Source organism: Rhinoderma darwinii, chromosome 1, assembly GCF_050947455.1.
Source record: "Rhinoderma darwinii isolate aRhiDar2 chromosome 1, aRhiDar2.hap1, whole genome shotgun sequence".
NCBI classification, from domain to species: domain Eukaryota; kingdom Metazoa; phylum Chordata; class Amphibia; order Anura; family Rhinodermatidae; genus Rhinoderma; species Rhinoderma darwinii.
The window spans coordinates 655,718,886-655,743,909 of NC_134687.1; the positions used below are offsets into that span (position 1 = coordinate 655,718,886).

General features: G+C 44.7%; 1 protein-coding gene across 2 annotated transcripts in view; it reads left to right on the plus strand.

Moving 5' to 3' along the window:
* LOC142664153 (uncharacterized) overlaps positions 1-25,024 on the plus strand; it is a 55,390-nt gene that overhangs the window by 22,735 nt on the left and 7,631 nt on the right. Inside the window, exons 2-6 of one of the 2 annotated variants that reach the window (XM_075843147.1) lie at positions 14,986-15,096; positions 15,186-15,498; positions 15,581-15,882; positions 16,003-16,211; positions 16,289-16,417. In XM_075843147.1, the coding sequence (XP_075699262.1) occupies positions 15,235-15,498; positions 15,581-15,882; positions 16,003-16,192 (756 nt within the window). In that variant the 5' untranslated portion in view covers positions 14,986-15,096; positions 15,186-15,234 and the 3' untranslated portion in view covers positions 16,193-16,211; positions 16,289-16,417. Of the gene's footprint in view, positions 1-14,985; positions 15,097-15,185; positions 15,499-15,580; positions 15,883-16,002; positions 16,212-16,288; positions 16,418-24,175; positions 24,310-24,393; positions 24,622-24,715; positions 24,951-25,024 lie in introns of those variants that run through there. The other variant, XR_012851210.1, reaches the window with a different exon arrangement.

Sequence of the window (25,024 nt, forward strand, 5' to 3'; positions counted from 1 at the left end):
TGCAATCACCGGAAATATAAACCCCCCACACCGTGTAATCACCGGAAATATAAACCCCCCACACCGCGCAATCACCGGAAATATAAACCCCCTCACACCGCGCAATCACCGGAAATATAAAACCCCTCACACAGCGCAATCACCGGAAATATAAAACCCGCACACCGCGCAATCACCGGAAATATAAAACCCCTCACACCGCGCAATCACCGGAAATATAAAACCCGCACACCGCGCAATCACCGGAAATATAACCCCCCCACACCGCGCAATCACCGTCAATATAAAACCCCTCACACCGCGCAATCACTGGAAATATAAAACCCCTCACACCGCGCAATCACCGGAAATATAAAACCCCTCACACCGCGCAATCACCGGAAATATAAAACCGCGCAATCACAGGAAATATAATCCCCCTCACACCGCGCAATCACCGGAAATATAAAACCCTCACACCGGGCAATCACCGGAAATATAAAACCCCTCACACCGCGCAATCACCGGAAATATAAAACCCCTCACACCGCGCAATCACCGGAAATATAAAACCCTCACACCGCGCAATCACCGGAAATATAAAACCCCTCACACCGCGCAATCACCGGAAATATAAAACCCCTCACACCGCGCAATCACCGGAAATATAAAACCCCTCACACCGCGCAATCACCGGAAATATAAAACCCCCCACACTGCGCAATCACTGGAAATATAAAACCCCCCACACCGCGCAATCACCGGAAATATAAAACCCCTCACACCGCGCAATCACCGGAAATATAAAACCCCTCACACCGCGCAATCACCGGAAATATAAAACCCCTCACACCGCGCCATCACTGGAAATATAAACCCCCCACACCGCGCAATCACCGGAAATATAAAACCCCTCACACCGCGCAATCACTGGAAATATAAAACCCCTCACACCGCGCAATCACCGGAAATATAAAACCCCTCACACCGCGCCATCACCGGAAATATAAAACCCCTCACACCGCGCAATCACCGGAAATATAAAACCCCTCACACCGCGCCATCACCGGAAATATAAAACCCCCCACACCGCGCAATCACCGGAAATATAAACCCCTCCACACCGCGCAATCACCGGAAATATAAACCCCTCACACCGGGCAATCACCGGAAATATAAACCCCCCCCACACCGCGCAATCACCGGAAATATAAAACCCCTCACACTGGAAATATAAAACCCCTCACACCGCGCAATCACCAGAAATATAAAACCCCTCACACCGCGCAATCACCAGAAATATAAAACCCCTCACACCGCGCAATCACCTGAAATATAACCCCCCCACACCGTGCAATCACCGGAAATATAAACCCCCCACACCGTGTAATCACCGGAAATATAAACCCCCCACACCGCGCAATCACCGGAAATATAAACCCCCTCACACCGCGCAATCACCGGAAATATAAAACCCCTCACACCGCGCAATCACCGGAAATATAAACCCCCCACACCACGCAATCACTGGAAATATAAACCCCTCACACCGCGCAATCACCGGAAATATAAACCCCTCACACCGCGCAATCACCGGAAATATAAAACCCCTCACACCGCGCAATTACCAGAAATATAAACCCCCTCACACCGCGCAATCACTGGAAATATAAAACCCCTCACACCGCGCAATCACCGGAAATATAAACCCCCTCACACCGCGCAATCACCGGAAATATAAAACCCCTCACACCGCGCAATCACTGGAAATATAAAACCCCTCACACCGCGCAATCACCGGAAATATAAAACCCCTCACACCGCGCAATCACCGGAAATATAAAACCCCTCACACCGCGCAATCACCGGAAATATAAAACCCCTCACACCGCGCAATCACCGGAAATATAAAACCCCCCACACCACGCAATCACCGGAAATATAAACCCCCCCACACCGCGCAATCACAGGAAATATAAAACCCCTCACACCGCGCAATCACCGGAAATATAACCCCACCCCCCACACCGCGCAATCACCGGAAATATAAACCCCCTCACACCGAGCAATCACCGGAAATATAAACCCCCCTCACACCGCGCAATCACCGGAAATATAAAACCCCTCACACCGCGCAATCACCGGAAATATAAAACCCCTCACACCGCGCAATCACCGGAAATATAAAACCCCCCACACCGCGCAATCACCGGAAATATAAACCCCTCACACCGCGCAATCACCGGAAATATAAAACCCCTCACACCGCGCAATCACTGGAAATATAAAACCCCTCACACCGCGCAATCACTGGAAATATAAAACCCCTCACACCGCGCAATCACCGGAAATATAAAACCCCCCCCACACCGCGCAATCACCGGAAATATAAAACCCCTCACACCGCGCAATCACCGGAAATATAAAACCCCTCACACCGCGCAATCACCAAAAATATAAAACCCCTCACACCGCGCAATCACCGGAAATATAAAACCCCCCACACCGCGCAATCACCGGAAATATAAAACCCCTCACACCGCGCAATCACCGGAAATATAAACCCCCCCACACCGCGCAATCACAGGAAATATAAAACCCCTCACACCGCGCAATCACCGGAAATATAAACCCCCCCCACACCGCGCAATCACCGGAAATATAAACCCCCTCACACCGCGCAATCACCGGAAATATAAAACCCCTCACACCGCGCAATCACCGGAAATATAAAACCCCTCACACCTCGCAATCACCGGAAATATAAAACCCCTCACACCGCGCAATCACCAGAAATATAAAACCCCTCACACCGCGCAATCAGCGGAAATATAAACCCCTCACACCTCGCAATCACCGGAAATATAAAACCCCTCACACCGCGTAATCACCGGAAATATAAACCCCTCACACCGCGCAATCACCGGAAATATAAACCCCCCCACACCGCGCAATCACCGGAAATATAAACCCCCTCACACCGCGCAATCACCGGAAATATAAAACCCCTCACACCGCGCAATCACCGGAAATATAAAACCCCTCACACCGCGCAATCACCGGAAATATAAACCCCCTCACACCGCGCAATCACCGGAAATATAAAACCCCTCACACCGCGCAATCACCGGAAATATAAACCCCCCCTCACACCGCGCAATCACCGGAAATATAAACCCCTCACACCGCGCAATGACCGGAAATATAAAACCTCTCACACCGCGCAATCACCGGAAATATAAACCCCCCACACCGCGCAATCACCGGAAATATAAAACCCCTCACACCGCGCAATCACCGGAAATATAAAACCCCTCACACCGCGCAATCACCGGAAATATAAACCCCCCCCCCCCACACCGCGTAATCACCGGAAATATCAAACCCCTCACACCGGAAATATAAAACCCCTCACACCGCGCAATCACCGGAAATATAAACCCCCCCACACCGCGCAATCACCGGAAATATAAACCCCCCACACCGCGTAATCACCGGAAATATAAAACCCCTCACACCGGAAATATAAAACCCCTCACACCGCGCAATCACCGGAAATATAAACCCCTCACACCGCGCAATCACCGGAAATATAAACCCCTCACACCGCGCAATCACCGGAAATATAAAACCCCCCACACCGCGCAATCACCGGAAAGATAAAACCCCTCAAACCGCGCAATCACCGGAAATATAAACCCCCTCACACAGCGCAATCACCGGAAATATAAACCCCCTCACACAGCACAATCACCGGAAATATAAAACCCCTCACACCGCGCAATCACCGGAAATATAAAACCCCTCACACCGCGCAATCACCGGAAATATAAAACCCCCCCACACCGCGCAATCACCGGAAATATAAAACCCCCCACACCGCGCAATCACCGGAAATATAAAACCCCTCACACCGCGCAATCACCAGAAATATAAAACCCCTCACACCGCACAATCACTGGAAATATAAACCCCCTCATACCGCGCAATCACCTGAAATATAGAACCCCTGACACCGCGCAATCACCGGAAATATAAACCCCCTCACACCGCGCAATCACCGGAAATATAAACCCCTCACACCGCGCAATCACCGGAAATATAACACCCCTCACACCGCGCAATCACCGGAAATATAAACCCCCCACACCGCGCAATCACCGGAAATATAAAACCCCTCACACCACGCAATCACCGGAAATATAAACCCCCCCCACACCGCGCAATAGCCGGAAATATAAACCCCTCACACCGCGCAATCACCGGAAATATAAAACCCCTCACACAGCGCATTAACCGAAAATATAAAACCTCGCACACCGCGCAATCACCGGAAATATAAAACCCCCCACACTGCGCAGTCACCGGAAATATAAAACCCCCCACACCGCGCATTCACCGGAAATATAAAACCCCCTCACACCGCGCAGTCACCGGAAATATAAAACCCCCCACACCGCGCAATCACCGGAAATATAAACCCCCCCCCCCACACCGCGCAAACGCCGGAAATATAAAACCCCCCACACCGCGCAATCACCGGAAATATAAAAGCCCCCACACCCCGCGATCACCGCAAATATAAAACCCCTCACACCTCGCAATCACCGGAAATATAAAACCCCTCACACCGCGCAATCACCGGAAATATAAAACCCCTCACACCGCGCAATCACCGGAAATATAAACTCCCCCTCCCCACACCGCGCATTCACCGGAAATATCACACCGCGCAATAACCGGAAATATAATCCCCCTCACACAGCGCAATCACCGGAAATGTAAACCCCCTCACACCGTGCAATCACCGGAAATATAAACCCCTCACACCGCGCAATCACCGGAAATATAAACCCCTCACACCGCGCAATCACTGGAAATATAAAACCCCTCACACCGCGCAATCACCGGAAATATAAACCCCTCACACCGCGCAATCACCGGAAATATAAAACCCCTTACACCGCGCAATCACCGGAAATATAAACCCCCCCCCACACACCGCGCAATCACCGGAAATATAAAACCCCTCACACCGCGCAATCACCGGAAATATAAAACCCCTCACACCGCGCAATCACCGGAAATATAAAACCCCTCACACCGCGCAATCATCGGAAATATAAAACCCCCTCACACCGTGCAATCACCGGAAATATAAAACCCCCCACACCACGCAGTCACCGGAAATATAAAACCCCCCACACCGCGCAATCACTGGAAATATAAACCCCCCCCCCCACACCGCGCAATCAACGGAAATATAAAACCCCTCACACCGCGCAATCACCGGAAATATAAAACTCCTCACACCGCGCAAACACCGGAAATATAAAACCCCTCACACCGCGCAATCACCGGAAATATAAAACCCCTCACACCGTGCAATTACCGGAAATATAAAACCCCTCACACCGCGCAATCACCGGAAATATAAAACCCCTCACACCGTGCAATTACCGGAAATATAAAACCCCTCACACCGCGCAATCACCAGAAATATAAAACCCCTCACACCACGCAATCACCGGAAATATAAACCCCTCACACCGCGCAATCACCGGAAATATAAAACCCCCTCACACCGCGCAATCACCGGAAATATAAAACCCCTCACACCGCGCAATCACCGGAAATATAAAACCTCTCACACCGCGCAATCACCGGAAATATAAAACCCCCCACACCGCGCAATCACTGGAAATATAAAACCCCTCACACCGCGCAATCACCAGAAATATAAAACCTCTCACACCGCGCAATCACCGGAAATATAAACCCCCCACACTGCGCAATCACCGGAAATATAAACCCTTCACACCGAGCAATCACCGGAAATATAAAACCCCTCACACCGCGCAATCACCGGAAATATAAAACCACTCACACCGCGCAATCACCGGAAATATAAACCCCTCACACCGTGCAATCACCGGAAATATAAAACCCCTCACACCTCGCAATCACCGGAAATATAAAACCCCTCACACCGCGCAATTACCGGAAATATAAACCCCTCACACCGCGCAATTACCGGAAATATAAAACCCCTCACACCGCGCAATCACCGGAAATATAAAACCCCCCACACCGCGCAATCACCGGAAATATAAAACCCCCCACACCGCGCAATCACCGGAAATATAAAACCCCTCACACCGCGCAATCATCGGAAATATAAAACCCCTCACACTGGAAATATAAAACCCCTCACACCGCGCAATCACCGGAAATATAAAACCTCTCACCGCGCAATCACCGGAATTATAAATCCCCCCACACCGCGCAATCACCGGAAATATAAAACCCCTCACACCGCGCAATCACCGGAAATATAAAACCCCCCACACCGCGCCATCACCGGAAAGATAAAACCCCTCAAACCGCGCAATCACCAGAAATATAAAACCTCTCACACCGCGCAATCACCGGGAATATAAACCCCTCACACCGCGCAATTACCGGAAATATAAAACCCCTCACACCGCGCAATTACCGTAAATATAAAACCCCTCACACAGCGCAATCACCGGAAATATAAAACTCCTTACACCGCTCATTAACCGGAAATATAAAACCCCTCACACCGCTCAATCACCGGAAATATAAAACCCCTCATACCGCGCATTAACCGAAAATATAAAACCTTGCACACCACGCAATCACAGGAAATATGAAACCTCTCACACCGCGCAATCACCGGAAATATAAAACCCCCCACACTGCGCAGTCACCGGAAATATAAAACCCCCCACACCGCGCAATCACCGGAAATATAAAACCCCCCACACCGCGCAATCACAGGAAATATAAAAGCCCTCACACCGCGCAATTACCGGAAATATAAAACCCCTCACACCGCGCAATCACCGGAAATATAAAATCCCTCACACCGCGCAATCACCGGAAATATAAAACCCCTCACATCGCGCTATCACAGGATATATAAAACCACTCACACCGCGCAATCACCGGAAATATAAAACCCCTCACACCGCGCAAAACGGGAAATATTAAACCCCCCACACTGCGCAGTCACCGGAAATATAAAACCCCCCACACCGCGCAATCACCGGAAATATAAAACCCCCCACACCGCGCAATCACAGGAAATATAAAAGCCCTCACACCGCGCAATTACCGGAAATATAAAACCCCTCACACCGCGCAATCACCGGAAATATAAAACCCCTCACACCGCGCAATCACCGGATATATAAAACCCCTCACACCGCGCAATCACCGGAAATATAAAACCCCTCACACCGCGCAATCACCGGAAATATAAAACCTCTCACACCGCGCAATTTCCGGAAATATAAAACCCCTCACCGCGCAATCACCGGAAATATAAACCCCTCACACCGCGCAATCACCGGAAATATAAACCCCTCACACCGCGCAATCACTGGAAATAGAAAACCCCTCACACCGTGCAATCACCGGAAATATAAACCCCTCACACCGCGCAATCACCGGAAATATAAACCCCTCACACCGCGCAATCACCGGAAATATAAAACCCTCACACCGCGCTATGACCGGAAATATAAAACCCCTCACACCGCGCAATCACCGGAAATATAAAACCCCCCACACCGCGCAATCACCGGAAATATAAAACCCTCCCACACCGCGCAATCGCCGGAAATATAAAACCCCCCACACCGCGCATTCACCGGAAATATAACACCGCGCAATCACCGGAAATATAAAAGCCCCCACACCCCGCGATCACCGGAAATATAAAACCCCTCACACCGAGCAATCACCGGAAATATAACCCCCCCCCCCCCCACACCGCGCAATCGCCGGAAATATAAAACCCCTCACACCGCGCAATCACCGGAAATATAAACCCCCCCTCCCCACACCGCGCATTCACCGGAAATATCACACCGCGCAATAACCGGAAATATAAAAGCCCTCACACCGCGCAATCACCGGAAATATAAACCCCCTCACACAGCGCAATCACCGGAAATGTAAAACCCCTCACACCGCGCAATCGCCGGAAATATAAAACCCCTCACACCGCGCAATCACCGGAAATATAAACCCCCCACACCTCGCAATCACAGGAAATATAAAACCCCCCACACCGCGCAATCACCGGAAATATAAAACCCCTCACACCGCGCAATCACCGGAAATATAAAACCCCTCACACCGTGCAATCACCGGAAATATAAAACCCCTCACACCGCGCAATTACCGGAAATATAAAACCCCTCACACCGCGCAATTACCGGAAATATAAAACCCCTCACACCGCGCAATTACCGGAAATATAAAACCCCTCACACCGCGAAATCACCGGAAATATAAACCCCTCACACTGCGCAATCACCGGAAATATAAAACCCCCTCACACCGCGCAATCACCGGAAATATAAAACCCCCCACACCGCGCAATCACCGGAAATATAAAACCCCCCACACCGCGCAATCACCGGAAATATAAAACCCCTCACACCGCGCAATCACCGGAAATATAAAACCCCTCACACTGGAAATATAAAACCCCTCACATTGCGCAATCACCGGAAATATAAAACCCCCCACACCGCGCAATCACCGGAGATATAAACCCCCCACACCGCGCAATCACCGGAAATATAAAACCCCCCACACCGCGCAATCACCGGAAATATAAAACCCTTCACACCGCGCAATCACCGGAAATATAAAACCTCTTACACCACGCAATCACCGGAAATATAAAACCTCTTACACCACGCAATCACCGGAAATATAAAACCCTCACACCGCGCAATCACCGGAAATATAAAACCCCTCACACCGCGCAATCACCAGAAATATAAAACCTCTTACACCACGCAATCACCGGAAATATAAAACCCCCTCACACCGCGCTATCACCGGTAATATAAACCCCTCACACCGTGCAATCACCGGAAATATAAAACCCCTCACACCGCGCAATCACCGGAAATATAAAACCCCTCACACCCCGCAATCACCGGAAATATAAAACCCCTCACACCGCGCAATCACCGGAAATATAAAACCCTCCACACCGCGCAATCACCGGAGATATAAAACCCCTCACACCGCGCAATCACCGGAAATATAAAACCCCTCACACCGCGCAATCACCGGAAATATAAAACCCTCCACACCGCGTAATCACCGGAGATATATGTTAGAGGAATTTTATATTCTTATCAAGGAAGAGTCAAGAAGTCACCTGAATAGAGATGATGCGCGTCTTTATTCTTATCGATAAGGAGACATTATGGCAGAATGTCTGCCTCCATCCTGAATGACAGAGTTTTTATACATATTCTGAGAATAACATGTCCGGACTAGTTCTTGTTACATTTTACTTCATATATCACAATTGGCAACTAATTAAAAGTTAAACTTTTGTCCGGAAATTCTAATCTCCCTTTTTAGGAATTCCGCTACCCCCTCCTCATATATAATATCAGTTATCTTAACAATAAAACATACTAGACATTTTGTTAGTCAAGGTTTTACAGATACACAGTTTTAGTCTTCATTAGATAAAGTAATCATAAATGTAAAACTTTTCTATCATTCCTCCCTGTTGTAAATTTATGAAGGAATGTCATGTGACACATCCAAAACAGAGTTTCCACCTATTTTTTCATACATCTATAATCCTTAATCTATAGGAGATCCTCCAAATCTCCAAGTACTTTATCTTTTACGTGCTGCACGGAGTTATTTATTACCTGTAGTCTTCTCACACAGGCTATGGACTACTAACCTCGTGAACCGTTATTCCCAGGTTTTTATATTAAGACCTGTGCTTAATATAACTAAGACCCAGTCTTAGTACCGAAGGACCACTTAGGTTTTTTTTTGTTTCCTTTTCTTTTTTGTTTTTTTTTTATCACATAACCTTATAACATCTAAATATGAAAAATAATAAAAACAAAATTATATTACCTTTTATTCAGATGAAAACTCGAATCCTCAATTCCTCTCTATACGTTCTTTTAGAATCCTTCACTCCAGCCCCCATAAGTCCCATAAGACTGGCCTCTATTTGACAGCAATTAGCTGGAGGTCTTTCTTTTAGTGAGCTCATAGAATAACTCACCCCGTTCACGGTAAGCAGTCCTCTGGAAGACGAGGGGTCAGGAGATGTTGGATTCCCGGCTTCGAAGGACCAAATGTTAGAGGAATTTTATATTATCAAGGAAGAGTCAAGAAGTCACCTGAATAGAGATTATTCACGTCTTTATTCTTATCGATAAGGAGACATTATGGCAGAATGTCTGCCTCCATCCTGAATAACAGAGTTTTTATACATATTCTAAGAATAACATGTCTGGACTAGTTCTTTTTACATTTTACTTCATATATCACAATTGACAACTAATTAAAAGTTAAACCTTTGTCCGGAAATTCTAATCTCCCTTTTTAGGAATTCCGCTACCCCCTCCTCATATATAATATCAGTTATCTTAACAATAAAACATACTAGACATTTTGTTAGTCAAGGTTTGACAGATACACAGTTTTAGTCTTCATTAGATAATGTAATCATAAATTTAAAACTTTTCTATCAAGCAGCTGCTCCCAGTCATCATGCTGCCTGGAGGTAAAGTGCCACAGATAGTTCTTCATAATCTGATTAACCCTCTCGACTTGACCATTGGACTGGGGATGGTAGGCCGAGGAGGAGCCAACTTTACACCGAGGAGACCGCAGAGTGCTCTCCAGATCTTTATTCAGAGGCAAGCCGTGCAGACAGAAGATGTGTTGGACGTAGAGGCCGGCCAGTCGGGAAGTAGAAGGCAGACCAGTCAGTGGAACAAAATGAGCCATCTGGGAAAATCAATCCACCACCACCCAGACCACACTGCATCCAGCAGAGAGAGGCAGATCTGTGATAAAGTCCATTGCAATATGTCACCAGGGGGCATCGGGCACAGGCAGTGGTTGGAGCAGACCAGCTGGTTGGAGTGGGCAACTTTAGTTGCTGCGCACACCGTACAGGAGGAGACAAAGTCTGTGACGTCTTTGGGCAGCATGGGTCACCAGAACTGACGGGCAATTAGGTCTCGGGTCTTACGGGTACCCGTGTGACCTGCCAGCTTGGAACTGTGTCCCCAGCGAAGGATTCTTCCTCTGTCTGCCAGACGTACAAAGGTCCTTCCCAGAGGAATGTCTCTAACTTGCAGAGGGTTGACAGAGATGATGCAGGAAGGGTCAATGATATTCTGTGGGTACTCCACAGTGTCCTCTGTTTCAAACGACCTACACAAGGCATCGGCCCTCACATTCTTGTCGGTAGTGGAGCTCAAACTGGAACTGAGCGAAGAACAGCGACCACCTAGCTTGACGAGGATTCAGCCGTTGAGCCGTCTGAAAATAGGTGAGTTTCTTGTGGTCCATGAAGACCAGGATTGGATGAGCTGCGCCTTCTAGTAGGTGTCTCCACTCCTGCAGAGCCAGCTTGATGGCCAGTAACTCCCGATCCCCAATTGAGTAGTTGCGCTCTGCGGGAGAAAACAGCTTATAGAAGTAGCCACATACCGCTCTCTTGCCTTTGGAACCTCTCTGGAACAGAAGTGCGCCAGCACCAACAGAGGAGACGTCCACCTCCAACGAAAACTGTAGGGACACATCAGGATGATAAAGAATTGAGGCTGACGTGAAGGCCTTCTTTAACCCCTTCCCGCTCCTGGACGTACTAGTAGGTCATGGTAGCTGTATCGTTCGTGCTCCATGACCTAATAGTACGTCACGGGAGTAACGGTCATTTCTGCCGTCCTCCCGACACATACAGGAGCTGTGACAGCTGCTGTCTCGTACAGCAGCTGCCGCAGCTCCTACACCGGGGACCGATCGCTGTGTCCCCGCTGATTAACCCCTAAAAGCCGCGTTAAATAGGGATCGCGGCTTTTTAGGGGTTAAGCTACAATCGCCGGCCTGCTACACGATAGCGGCCGGCGATTGTAACTATGGCAACCGGACACCAAACAATGGTGTCCGGCTATGCCATCGACAGAAGCCTAGTGGGTCCTAACAAAGTCTGGACCCACTATGCTTGCTGTCAGTGAGTAGCTGACATTCTAATACACTGCACTACGCATGTAGTGCAGTGTATTAGAATAGCGATCAGGGCCTCCTGCCCTCAAGTCCCTTAGTGGGACAAAGTAATAAATTTAAAAAAAAGATGTGTAGAAATAAGAAAATAAAAGTTTTAAAAGTAATAAAAGTAAAAATCACCCTTTTTCCCTTATAAGTCCTTTATTATTAATAAAAATAGATAAATAAACAAACTATATATAATTGGTATCGCCGTGTCCGTAACGGCCTGAACTACAAAATTATTTTGTTATTTATCCCGCGTGGTGAACGCCGTAAAAGAAAATAATAATAAACCGTACCACAATCACAATTGTTTGGTCACTTCACCTCCCAAAAAATGGAATAAAAAGAGATCAAAAAAGTCGCATGTACATAAAAATGGTAATGATTGAAACTACAGTTCGTTACGCAAAAAAAAGGCCCCGCACGGAATTATTGATGGAAAAATAAAAAAGTTATGGCTCTTAGAATATGGTAACACAAAAAGTGAATGATTTTTTACAAAACGTATTTTATTGTGCAAACGCCATAAGACATAAAAAAAATTATAAACATCTGATATCGCCATAATCGTATCACCCCGCAGAATAAAGTGAATATGTCATTTATAGCGCACGGTGAACGCTGTAAAAAAAAATAGAATAAAAAACAATAGTAGAATTGCTGTTTTTTTAGTCACCACGCCACCTAAAAATAGAATAAAAACTGATCAAAAAGCCGCATGCACCCCATGAAAAATACAATTAATTCCTCAAGGGGTCTAGTTTCCAAAATGGGGTCACTTTTGGGGGGGGGTTTCCACTGTTTTGGCACCACAAGACCTCTTCAAACCGGACATGGTGCCTAATAAAAAAGAGGACTCAAAATCCACTAGGTGCTCCTTTGCTTCTGAGGCCGGTGCTTCAGTCCATTACTGCACTAGGGCCACATGTGGGATATTTCTCAAAACTGCAGAATCTGGGCAATAAGTTTTAAGTTGCGTTTCTCTGGTAAAACCTTTTGTGTTATAGAAAAAAAATGGTATAAAAAGGATTTTCTGACAAAAATAAATATGTAAATTTCACCTCTACTTTGCTCTAAATTCCTGTGAAACACCTAAAGAGTTCATAAACTTTCTAAATGCTGTTGTGAATACTTTGAGGGGTCTAGTTTCTAAAATGGGGTGTTTCATAGGGGTGTCTAATATATAGGTCCCTCAAAGCAACTTCAGAACTGAACTGGAACCTAAAAAAAAATAAAAATGAGGCAATACTTCGCTTCTCCTAATGATCATTGCCTACTCGAAGACGACCCCAGTTTTGACCGTTTGTATAAACGGAGACCCCTATTCGACCGTTTCAGTGCCTGGTTTTCCCAAGCATACACCACCGAGACGTGTATTTCTATTGATGAGTCCTTGGTACATTTTAAAGGGAGGCTTCAATTACGCCATTACCTGCCGAGTAAGAGGGCAAGGTATGGTGTGAAGATGTATAAGCGGTGCGAGAGTGCATCAGGGCATACCTACAAATTTAGGATATATGAAGGGAAGGACACCAGTATTCAGCCCCCAGAATGCCCCCCTTACTGGGAGTGATTTTGTTTGAATTGCCAGCCCAATTCAAATAAGTTATGTGAAAAAACTATGGGGTCAAAATGGTCACAACACCAATAAATTAATTCCTTGAGGCGTGTAGTTTCCAAAATGGGGTCACTTCTGGTGGGTTTCCATTTCTTTGATACCTCTGGCATGGCACCCGAAAACCAATCCAGCAAAATCTGCACTCCAAAGAACACACAGCGCTCCTTCCCTTCTGAGGCCTCCCATGAGCTCAAACGGCAGTTTATCGCCACAAATGGGGTATTGCTGCACTCAGGAGAAATTGGGCAACAAAATGGGGTATTTTGTTCCCTGTGAAAAGAAGAAATTTTTATCAAAAATGACATCTTATTGGAAAAAATTTCATTTTTTTAATTTCACAGCCCAATTCAAATGCGTGCTGTGTAAAACCTGTGTGGTCAAAATTAATTAATTCCTTGACTGGTGTAGTTTCCGAAATGGGGTCACTTTTGTGGGATTCCTACTGTTTTGGCACCTCAACACCTCTTCAAACCTGGCATGCTGCCTAAAATATATTCTAATAAAAAAGAGGCCTCAAAATGCACTAGGTGCTTCTTTGCTTCTAGGGCTTGTGTTTTGGTCCACGAGCACACTAGAGCCACATGTGGGACATTTCTAAAAACTGCAGAATCTGGACAATACATATTTAGTAGTGTTTCTCTGGTAAAACCTTCTGTGTTACAGAATTTTTTTTAATACAATTGAAATTCAGCAAGAAAAATTAAATTAGCAAATTTCACCTCTACTTTGCTTTCATTTCTGTGAAATGCCTGAAGGGTTAAATAAACTTTCTAAATGCTGTTTTGAATACTTTGAGGGGTCTAGTTTTCAAAAGGTTAATGGTAGCTGAGTGAAATCGGATATTTGTCTGTAACAACAGATTGGAGAATCTATGTAAAAACATTACAGCTGGCTGGAGCCAGAAATTAGGCTGAAAAAAACAGAGGCATGTGTATTGAAAAAAAATCACAACTGGCTGGGCATAGGATTGAGCTAAAACAATACTGTGGTATGTGCATTAGAAAATCTCACACATAGCTGGGCCAGGGGTTGGGCTGAAACAATACAGTGGCATTTGCATTCCGGGCACAGAGGCAGAGAGGAGAAGGGAGCTCCATTGGGTAATAATATAATGAATGGAAAACCTCCTTGGGTTCCTCAGTGGTCGTGGGTTCACAATCATCAACACTCCTCCTGTGCCAAGGTATGCACTATTACAACTAGAGTATTGGTCTTTTATAAAAATTAGTATTTGTTTTATATTTTTGTATGTATGTTTCTAATATCATTCATTTTGTCTTTACACTTTTAAGGTGTAATCCAGTCAGAAATTATAATTCTGAAGTTGAGATGGCAAAAGCCCCGGAAACGAAAGAATGTCAGCCAGCGGTCGAAGAAAAAAACTAAAAATGTCCACACAAAAGGTGAGAAATGTTTTGTCTCCAAGCTTTATACATGTTGTGGAAACATTTTCCTTGCATGTGATATTAATATATAATGTTTTGTTTAATAGCTGTCAACAGTCAGAGGATGTCATAAAGGAGGAGGAAGAAGAAGTCATCATGATAAGCGACTCTGACAAGGAAAATGATGAAGGCACTGTGGAAGAGAAGTATGAACGGCAAGAAAATGAGTTAAAAGAAGAGGATGATGTGATGGACCAAGAAGCACTGACTGACGATCCCAAGATATCCTGGAACAACCCACTGAGGAAGAAAATGTCAGAAGCTGGATTGTACAAGAGGCATTCTCTGAACTCAGAGTTGATCGTTGGTTTTGATAACTATCTTGCAACAACCTTAAGCGTTGTCAGAAACAAGCAGGAGGTAAGCACCAAATCATCATGTAAATAACATACATCTATGTAAGATTCTGTTCCTTTTAATTTATCCCATTTCATCATTATAGGTAGAGAACGTTGCTCGCTTCCTGTATTTCATGGAGAGCAAGAAGCCATCTGTGAAATTTGTCTACGACATTGAGAAGACAAACGAGTACTTTGCCAAGTTGCTGGCAATCGGAAACACTCATACGACCGTCTTCAATCATCTGAAGAATTTGAAGCGTTTCGTCTTTTACCTGATGAATGCCAGATGTTTAGGTGACAAAGACAAGAAGACCTACAATGCAGCCAAAATGTACCTCGGCAAGCTTGCAGTTTTTCAAAAGAGTCTGAGCAAAGGAAGTTCCAAGGAGAATGTTGCAAAGAAGTAAGTCTAAGAATAGTTTTATGAGGTCTTAGAATAGATTGACAAGAACATAATTTAATATGTATTCATTTTTTCTTCTGCCTTTTCATTTCTTAAATTTCATTTCTTTTCTTTCAACAGACATAAGCGCTTATCGGAGACCGTTTCAAAGCCTGACGACTTGAGAACGGTGTTGAAAGTTGCTGGACCCACTTTGCAAAGGGTGTTGAAGATGGCTGAAAATGGCGATGAACTCCTTGATAGCGAAAAATTAACAGTTGTCAATTATTTGGAGTCCCTCATTATCTTAAAAAAAAATGCAACGACCTAGGGTGGTCCAAAATATGACAGTAAGTAACCTTTGTTTTTTATTGCTGTCTTTGAACATTTGTGTAGTGCTGGTTTTCACAATATATTTATCTTGTAGGTCAATGAATGGAAAGAAAGAACACAAAAAAACTACAGCAACGTGGTAATATCGATCCAGGAACACAAGACTGCAACAAAACAAATAGCAGTATTGGTTCTAAATAAAGAAGAGGATATCACTGCCTTTATGAACGATTACAATTATATTTTATTATAGATATCAATAACTAAAAAACGGCTAAATAGCCATAGAACTATTTTAAGGCAAAAGCAGGGGGACCAGTAGGGGAACGCAGGTGGATACTGTACTTATCCACATACACTTCCACTTGCATATAGGATTTATGTCCCTTTAAATTATAATATAAACCTGATCATCCCTGCCACTAGAGCTGTGTCCCAACGCGTTTCAGCACCCCCAATTGGTAGGGTGCGTCATCATGGGTCACAGTATTTGTTTATGAATTTGAAACACAAATAGGCCGGTTATCACATGTTGCCTGCTCTAACATTCACCCGGCTCGTGCACGACACTAGTCAGCTGGTCGAACACTAGCCGAGTGAACGCCGATCTGATATAGTCCTGGCCCCTCCCACTATCTGGAGGCACTGCGCCCGGTTGACCAATCCCACCAAGGTACACAAGATTGACGTCACCTGCACGGAACGGGCCTCCGCAAGCGCCGTGATGTCGATGATGGGAGGAGAGAAAGCGTCCCTAGAATCCAGGGATAGAAGGCGGCCATTTAGAAACCTGGCAAGGAATGTTTGGCGGAAGATGGCTTTATAAATAAACGGAAGCATTGACTGACTGTGTTATACAGGAGCTGCGGGACTGTTAGATTGAATGATGGAATTAAAAATTACCATAGTTAAATGGCATATGACTCGTAGTGTGGCATAGAGCTGGAGTGTACGATGACTCATATAATAGGGATCAGGTCATGCAAAAGGGAACATAGAATAGAATGATCGACTTGCATGTGGTACACCTTAGGTGGCATATGACTCATATCATGGCATTAAAGAGAGGTATGTAATTAGTAGAGATCAGATCAGACCAGGAGCACTAATGTGGAAAACGGGTTATAATAAACAATTAAAGGACAATTGTTCGTTGAGGCCCGCAGGTTTCACAGTTTGCATATGGAAAATCCATTGGGCCTCTTTTTGTAAAATCCTCTTATCCAGTTCACCCCCCCCCCCCCCCTGGCCGACGGTCGTATATGCTCAATCCCCTGAAATAGAATCACATTGGTGTTACCAGCATGGCATTCCCATACATGTCTTGCCACCGGAGTATCCTCATTTCTGCGAATGTCCCCTAAGTGGTCCCTGATCCTCCTCCTGAATTCCCTTGATGTCTTACCAATATATTGCAGCCCACACACACACAAAATAAGATATACAACTCCTCTTGTTTTACAGTTAATGAATGATCTATTGTCAAAAGTCCTCCCTGTAGTATGACTCTGAAAAGTTTTGCGGCATAGTATGGAATCACACGCCTTGCATGAGCCACATCTAAAAGTGCCCTTAATGTCATGTGTTAACCATGATGTAGATGAGGTAGATTGCAGGTGGCTATGTACCAAACGGTCCCTAATGTTTCTACCCCTCCTATATGTCACCAATGGTCTATCACCCATCATACTTCCAATATCCGGATCTGCTTTGAGAATACCCCAATAGGCTTGGAGTACACTCATCACTTCCCTATTGGAGGAATCAAATGTCCCTATGATGCGTATCTGCTCATCAATCGACCGCTTCCTAGGAGTAAGTAGATCACTTCTATTGCTGTTTAGAGCATGTTGATACGATGATCTCAAGACTTTATGAGGATAACCTCTACGGCGGAATCTATTTTGTAGGTCTGTTGCAGCTATTTTGAAGTCTGTAATGGTGGAGCAATTCCTACGCACCCTCAAGTACTGCCCCTTAGGTATTCCCCTTTTCAAGGGTACAGGGTGCCAGCTCTCCCACTTAAGTAGACTATTGGTCGCTGTGTTCTTCCTAAACACACTGGCCTGGATACATCCTTGTTCGGTCTTGAATATATTGATATCAAGGAACATTATTTTGTTGTCATTAATCTCAGAGGTGAAGAAGAGCCCCATCTCATTGACATTAAGGATGGCTACAAATTCGCTAAACTGTTCCCTGGTTCCCGTCCGGAGAATTAAAACATCGTCAATGAATCTTAGCCACAAGAGGATCATAGATGTCCATCTCTCCATGTCCTCATTAAACACAACCTTTTAGATGTGGCTCATGCAAGGAGTGTGATTCCATACTATGCCGCAAAACTCTTCAGAGTCATACTACAGGGAGGACTTTTGACAATAGATCATTCATTAACTGTAAAACAAGAGGAGTTGTATATCTTTTTTTCGTGTGTGTGTGGGCTGCAATATATTGGTAAGACATCAAGGGAATTCAGGAGGAGGATCAGGGACCACATAGGGGACATTCGCAGAAATGAGGATACTCCAGTGGCAAGACATGTATGGGAATGCCATGCTGGTAACACCAATGTGATTCTATTTCAGGGGATTGAGCATATACGACCATAGGCCAGGGGGGGTGATCTGGATAAGAGGATTTTACAAAAAGAGGCCCAATGGATTTTCTGTATGCAAACTCTGAAACCTGCGGGCCTCAACGAACAATTGTCCTTTAATTGTTTTTTATAACCCGTTTTCCACAATAGTGCTCCAGGTCTGATCTGATCTCTACTAATTACATACCTCTCTTTAATGCCATAATATGAGTCATATGCAACCTAAGGTGTGCCACATGCAAGTCGATCATTCTATTCTATGTTCCCTTTTGCATGACCTGATCCCTATTATTTGAGTCATCGTACACTTCAGCTCTATGCCACACTACGAGTCATATGCCATTTAACTATGGTCATTTTTAATTCCATCATTCAATCTAACAGTCCCGCAGCTCCTGTATAACACAGTCAGTTAATGCTTCCGCCTATTTATAAAGCCATCTATCGCGAAACAATCCTTGCCAGGTTTCTAAATGGCCGCCTTTGTATCCCTGGTTTCTAGGGACGCTTTTTTTCCTCCCATCGTCGGCATCACGGCGCTTGCGGAGGCCCGTTTCGTGCAGGTGACGTCATTCTTGCGTACCTGCGTGGGATTTGTCAACCGGACGCCGTGCCTCCAGATAGTGGGAGGGGCCAGGACTATATCAGGTCGGCGTTCGACCAGCTGACTAGTGTTGTGCATGAGCCGGGTGGATGTTAGAGCATGCAACATGTGCTAACCGGCCTATTTATGTTTCAAATTCATAAACAAATACTGTGACCCCTGATGACGCACCCTACCAATTGGGGGTGCTGAAACGCGTTGGGACACAGCTCTGGGGACACAGCTCTAGTGGCGGGGACGACCAGATTTATACTATAATTTAAAGGGACCTAAATCCTATATGCAAGTGGAGGTGTATGTGGATAAGTACAGTATCCACCTGCGTTCCCCTACTGGTCTCCTTGCTTTTGCCTTAAAATAGTTCTATGGCTATTTAGCAGTTTTTAGTTTTGGATATCTATAATAACATCTAATTTTAATCGTTCATAAAGGCAGTGATATCCAATTTGCAATATAAGTGAACATACATCTAGCAATATCAGCACAATGTTATATGTGCAGTGTGAATCCTTTATTGATCTTTCAGTATTACAGTGGGGATGGCAGGCTTCCTTACTGGTGAGATTAATGTGGCTAAATGGATGAGCGATGCAAAGGAAGTATTTTCTAAAAATGAATTGGCGTCTCAAATACAACACCTCAGGATTAGTGCCTCTTTTAGTAAACTCACAAAAATCTATAAGGATCATATTAGATCTTGGTGGGAGATTCAAACCCTAGATACCTACCTGAAAAATAAGATCGTACCTCGAGGCCTACGTATTACCCTCATTCCAGCAGCAAGGGTAAGGTCACCTTACCTCCTAAAAAAATGGGAGAAGGAATCTATTGATTCATCTTTAAGGTTCATGGGGATTCTATTAGAGGAAGAGAAAGTTCTATTGGCCCGCAGTTCTAATGAACTAAAAGAGGGGATTGAAGCAGTTAGGAAATTCTCCAGTAATCCAGACTTTGAAAGAAAAGAAGTTGTACTCCAGGCATAGAGAAATTCACGGGACACATTAAAGAACGGAAGCATTTTCAATTTGTCCGTGATACCGCTGACTTTAAGGAGGGCAAAATCTTTGATTACAGTACAAAGAATGTGGGGGGTCAAGAACAGGATACGGAACTCTCTTCCTCCGAACAAGAACAATCTGATTCAGATAACCCTAGACTCCCTAATAGAAGGCTCAGGGGCAATCACTATCAGGAGAGGAACCCTACCCGTATGAACCAACGGGGTAGAGGTAGAGGAAAGAACTCCAACAGAGAGGGTTTTTTAGTCAGGAACCATCTTATCTCAGAGTACCTCCTACGAGACCGGAGAGAAGTATGATCTCTAGTCATAAGGAGGATGACTTGCAGATAATGACTCTCTCATCACTTATCTGGACTACAGAAGAGGCCAGCATCTTAAAGAAGGGGTTGTCATTTGTGCCCACAAATAGATTTGACCTATTCACATGGGTCAAGGATCTCAATCTCTTTGGGCGCAAGCTTAAATGGAATTTTTTATTTTTTTTAAACTCCTGACAGGCGACAGTGCATGCAATTAGGGATTGTAGAGGAGGACCTACCACATCTTAGAATACTTGATCAACTACTGCAAGAGGGTCAAAGAAATATGGGGGATGGACCATTTACTAATTTGAGGCTTCCATCAACAAGAAATGCACCGTTAATGATAATACACCGATTGACGTATTTTTAGAGGTAGTGGTTGATCAATTGAGGAAAATGGATTCTAGTATTCCAATTAAGTTTAATACTTCGACAGATGAGATGGTTGCTCTACAAGCACTTGAAAAAGATGAGACCATTGTCATAAAGCCCTCTGATAAAGGGGGCAACATTGTGGTGATGGATCGGAGGTAATATACAACAATGTGTCATCGTATTTTGAGAGATTCAAATTGCTATCGTATTTTACCAAGTGACCCAATGAGGACCTTTGGCAACATCCTCAAGGAACTAATAAATCAAGGTAAATCATTGAATCTGCTCAGTATTGATGAACAACGATTCATCCTTGGCGATCATCCACAATATGCCACCTTTTATAGCTAACCGAAGGTGCATAAAGGTACATCTCCCCTCAAGGGTCGCCCCATTGTCTCAGGGGTAGATAATCTGACCCAAAATGCTGGTCTCTATATTGATTAAATTCTTAAACCCCTTGTGTCGACTCTCCCATCCTACATTAGAGATACTATGGATGTATTGAGAAGACTTGATGGTATCAGATGTGATACCGGGGTACACTTGGCTTCACTGGATGTGGAGGCCCTCTACAGATCTATACCCCATGAATCTTGGTGTAGGGCTGTAGGGGACTTCCTCACTGAAAGGGGAATACATTTTCAGGCACACAATGAGTTTGTAGTTGACTTACTTAGATTTGTCCTTGAACATAACTTCTTCTTGTTCGATGGTAAATACTATCAGCAGCTCAGGGGGGGGGCGATGGGTTGTCCCTGCACCCCCTCATATGCCAATTTATATTTGGGCTGGTGGGAGAGGAAGATTGTGTTTAATGAGGACATGGAGAGATGGACATCTATGATCCTCTTGTGGCTAAGATTCATTGACGATGTTTTAATTCTCTGGACGGGAACCAGGGAACAGTTTAGCGAATTTGTAGCCATCCTTAATGTCAATGAGATGGGGCTCTTCTTCACCTCTGAGATTCATGACAACAAAATAACATTCCTTGGTATCAGTATATTCAAGACCGAACAAGCATGTATCCAGACCAGTGTGTTTAGGAAGAAAACAGTGACCAATAGTCTACTTAAGTGGGAGAGCTGGCACCCTGTACCCTTGAAAAGGGGAATACCTAAGGGGCAGTACTTGAGGGTGTGTAGGAATTGCTCCACCATTACAGCCTTCAAAATAGCTGCAACAGACCTACAAAATAGATTCCGCCGTAGAGGTTATCCTCATAAAGTCTTGAGATCATCGTATCAGCATGCTCTAAACCTCAATAGAAGTGATCTACTTACTCCTAGGAAGCGGTCGATTGATGAGCAGATACGCATCATAGGGACATTTGATTCCTCCAATTGGGAAGTGATGAGTGTACTCCAAGCCTATTGGGGTATTCTCAAAGCAGATCCGGATATTTGAAGTATGATGGGTGATAGACCATTGGTGACATATAGGAGGGGTAGAAAGATAAGGGACCGTTTGGTACATAGCCACCTGCAATCTACCTCATCTACATCATGGTTAACACATGACATTAAGGGCACTTTTAGATGTGGCTCATGCAAGGCGTGTGATTCCATACTATGCCGCAAAAATTTTCAGAGTCATACTACAGGGAGGACTTTTGACAATAGATCATTCATTAACTGTAAAACAAGAGGAGTTGTATATCTTATTTTGTGTGTGTGTGTGTGTGTGTGTGTGGGCTGCAATATATTGATTGGTAAGACATCAAGGGAATTCAGAAGGAGGATCAGGGACCACCTAGGGGACATTCGCAGAAATGAGGATACTCCGGTGTCAAGACATGTATGGGAATGCCATGCTGGTAACACCAATGTGATTCTATTTCAGGGGATTGAGCATATACGATCGTCGGCCAGGGGGGGTGATCTGAATAAGAGGATTTTACAAAAACAGGCCCAATGGATTTTCCGTATGCAAACTGTGAAACCTGCGGGCCTCAACAAACAATTGTCCTTTAATTGTTTTTTATAACCCGTTTTCCACAATAGTGCTACTGGTCTGATCTGATCTCTACTAATTACATACCTCTCTTTAATGCCATGATATGAGTCATATGCCACCTAAGGTGTACCACATGCAAGTCGATCATTCTATTCTATGTTCCCTTTTGCATGACCTGATCCCTATTATATGAGTCATCGTACACTCCAGCTCTATGCCACACTACGAGTCATATGCCATTTAACTTTGGTCATTTTTAATTCCATCATTCAATCTAACAGTCCTGCAGCTCCTGTATAACACAGTCAGTCACTGCTTCCGTCTATTTATAAAGCCATCTATCGCCAAACAATCCTTGCCAGGTTTCTAAATGGCCGCCTTTGTATCCCTGGTTTCTAGGGACGCTTTCTCTCCTCCCATCGTCGGCATCACGGCGCTTGCGGAGGCCCGTTTCGTGCAGGTGACGTAATTCCTGCGTACCTGCGTGGGATTGGTAAACCGGGCGCCGTGCCTCCAGATAGTGGGAGGGGCCAGGACTATATCAGGTCGGCGTGCGACCAGCTGACTAGTGTCGTGCACGAGCCGGGTGGATGTTAGAGCACGCAACATGTGCTAACCGGCCTATTTGTGTTTCAAATTCATAAACAAATACTGTGACCCCTGATGACGCACCCTACCAATTGGGGGTGCGGAAACGCGTTGGGACACAGCTCTAGTGGCAGGGACGACCAGGTTTATACTATAATTTAACGGGACCTAAATCCTATATGCAAGTGGAGGTATATGTGGATAAGTACAGTATCCACCTGCGTTCCCCTACTGGTCCCCCTGCTTTTGCCTTAAAATACTTCTATGACTATTTAGCCGTTTTTTTAGTTTTTGATATCTATAATAAAATGTAATTTTAATCGTTCATAAAGGCAGTGATATCCAATTTGCAATATAAGTGAACGTACATCTAGCAATATCAGGACAACGTTATATGTGCAGTGTGAATCCCCTAAATAAAGAAGAGGAAACAGTATGAATCTTACAGTACAAGTTCATCTACTGCATCTGTCATCTATCATTCTTTCGTTCATCAATCTAACAACTATGTATTTTTTAATTAATTTTTTCAGTGGTTTGAAATATATCACGACATAGTGAGGCCTCTGCTTGTGAAGGCGAACAAAAAGATTGGCAACTTCTTTATTTCCACCACCAGAGAAAGGCTACACAATGTTTCAACCAATCTAGCAAGACTTCATACATGGTAATTATTAGTGACGGTTAGATTTCCACTCTACATGCCAACGTAATAAACTTTTTTTTAATAATTATTTCTTCTATTGTATAGATTTGAATTAAAGCCAGTGACCAGCCAGGCGGTCAGGAGAATGTCAGAAGCCTATGTGTCCTCAAATTGCTTGAAAACCATCGAGACACAATTATTTGCAAAATACCAGGCACATTCAAACAACCCGGCTGAGTGTGTTTATCGGGAGAAGACCATGAACAACATGATAAAAGCATCATCGTTACCGGACAGGATTCAAGAATTGCAAGAGCAGCCTTCCACCTCAAAGTAAGTACCTGGGCAGCAATATGTTCATATTATTGACCCTTTGTTTTGCTGTTTTCTATTATCTCTTTGACTAAAATAATTGTGTCTTTTGCAGAGCTGCGATGGAAGAGAATCTAAAAATGGGTAGAGCACAAGACCAGAAACCTCCCGTAATCTGGTCTGGTCTAAGGAGGAAGCATTTGAAAGGTTTACTAAAAAGTATCCCCTCACTGTGGAGAAGGATTTACCAACACTTAAAAGATGCAATGCAGTGTCCACAATCCATGGACAACGTCTGTATGATCGGTGGAGGAAACTGCAGAACAGAATGCGAGTGGACTACATAATAGGTAAGAATGATGTTCTCTCTTTTTTTCTTCTCTCTATCATAATAAAATATTAATACTAATTAATAATAATAATA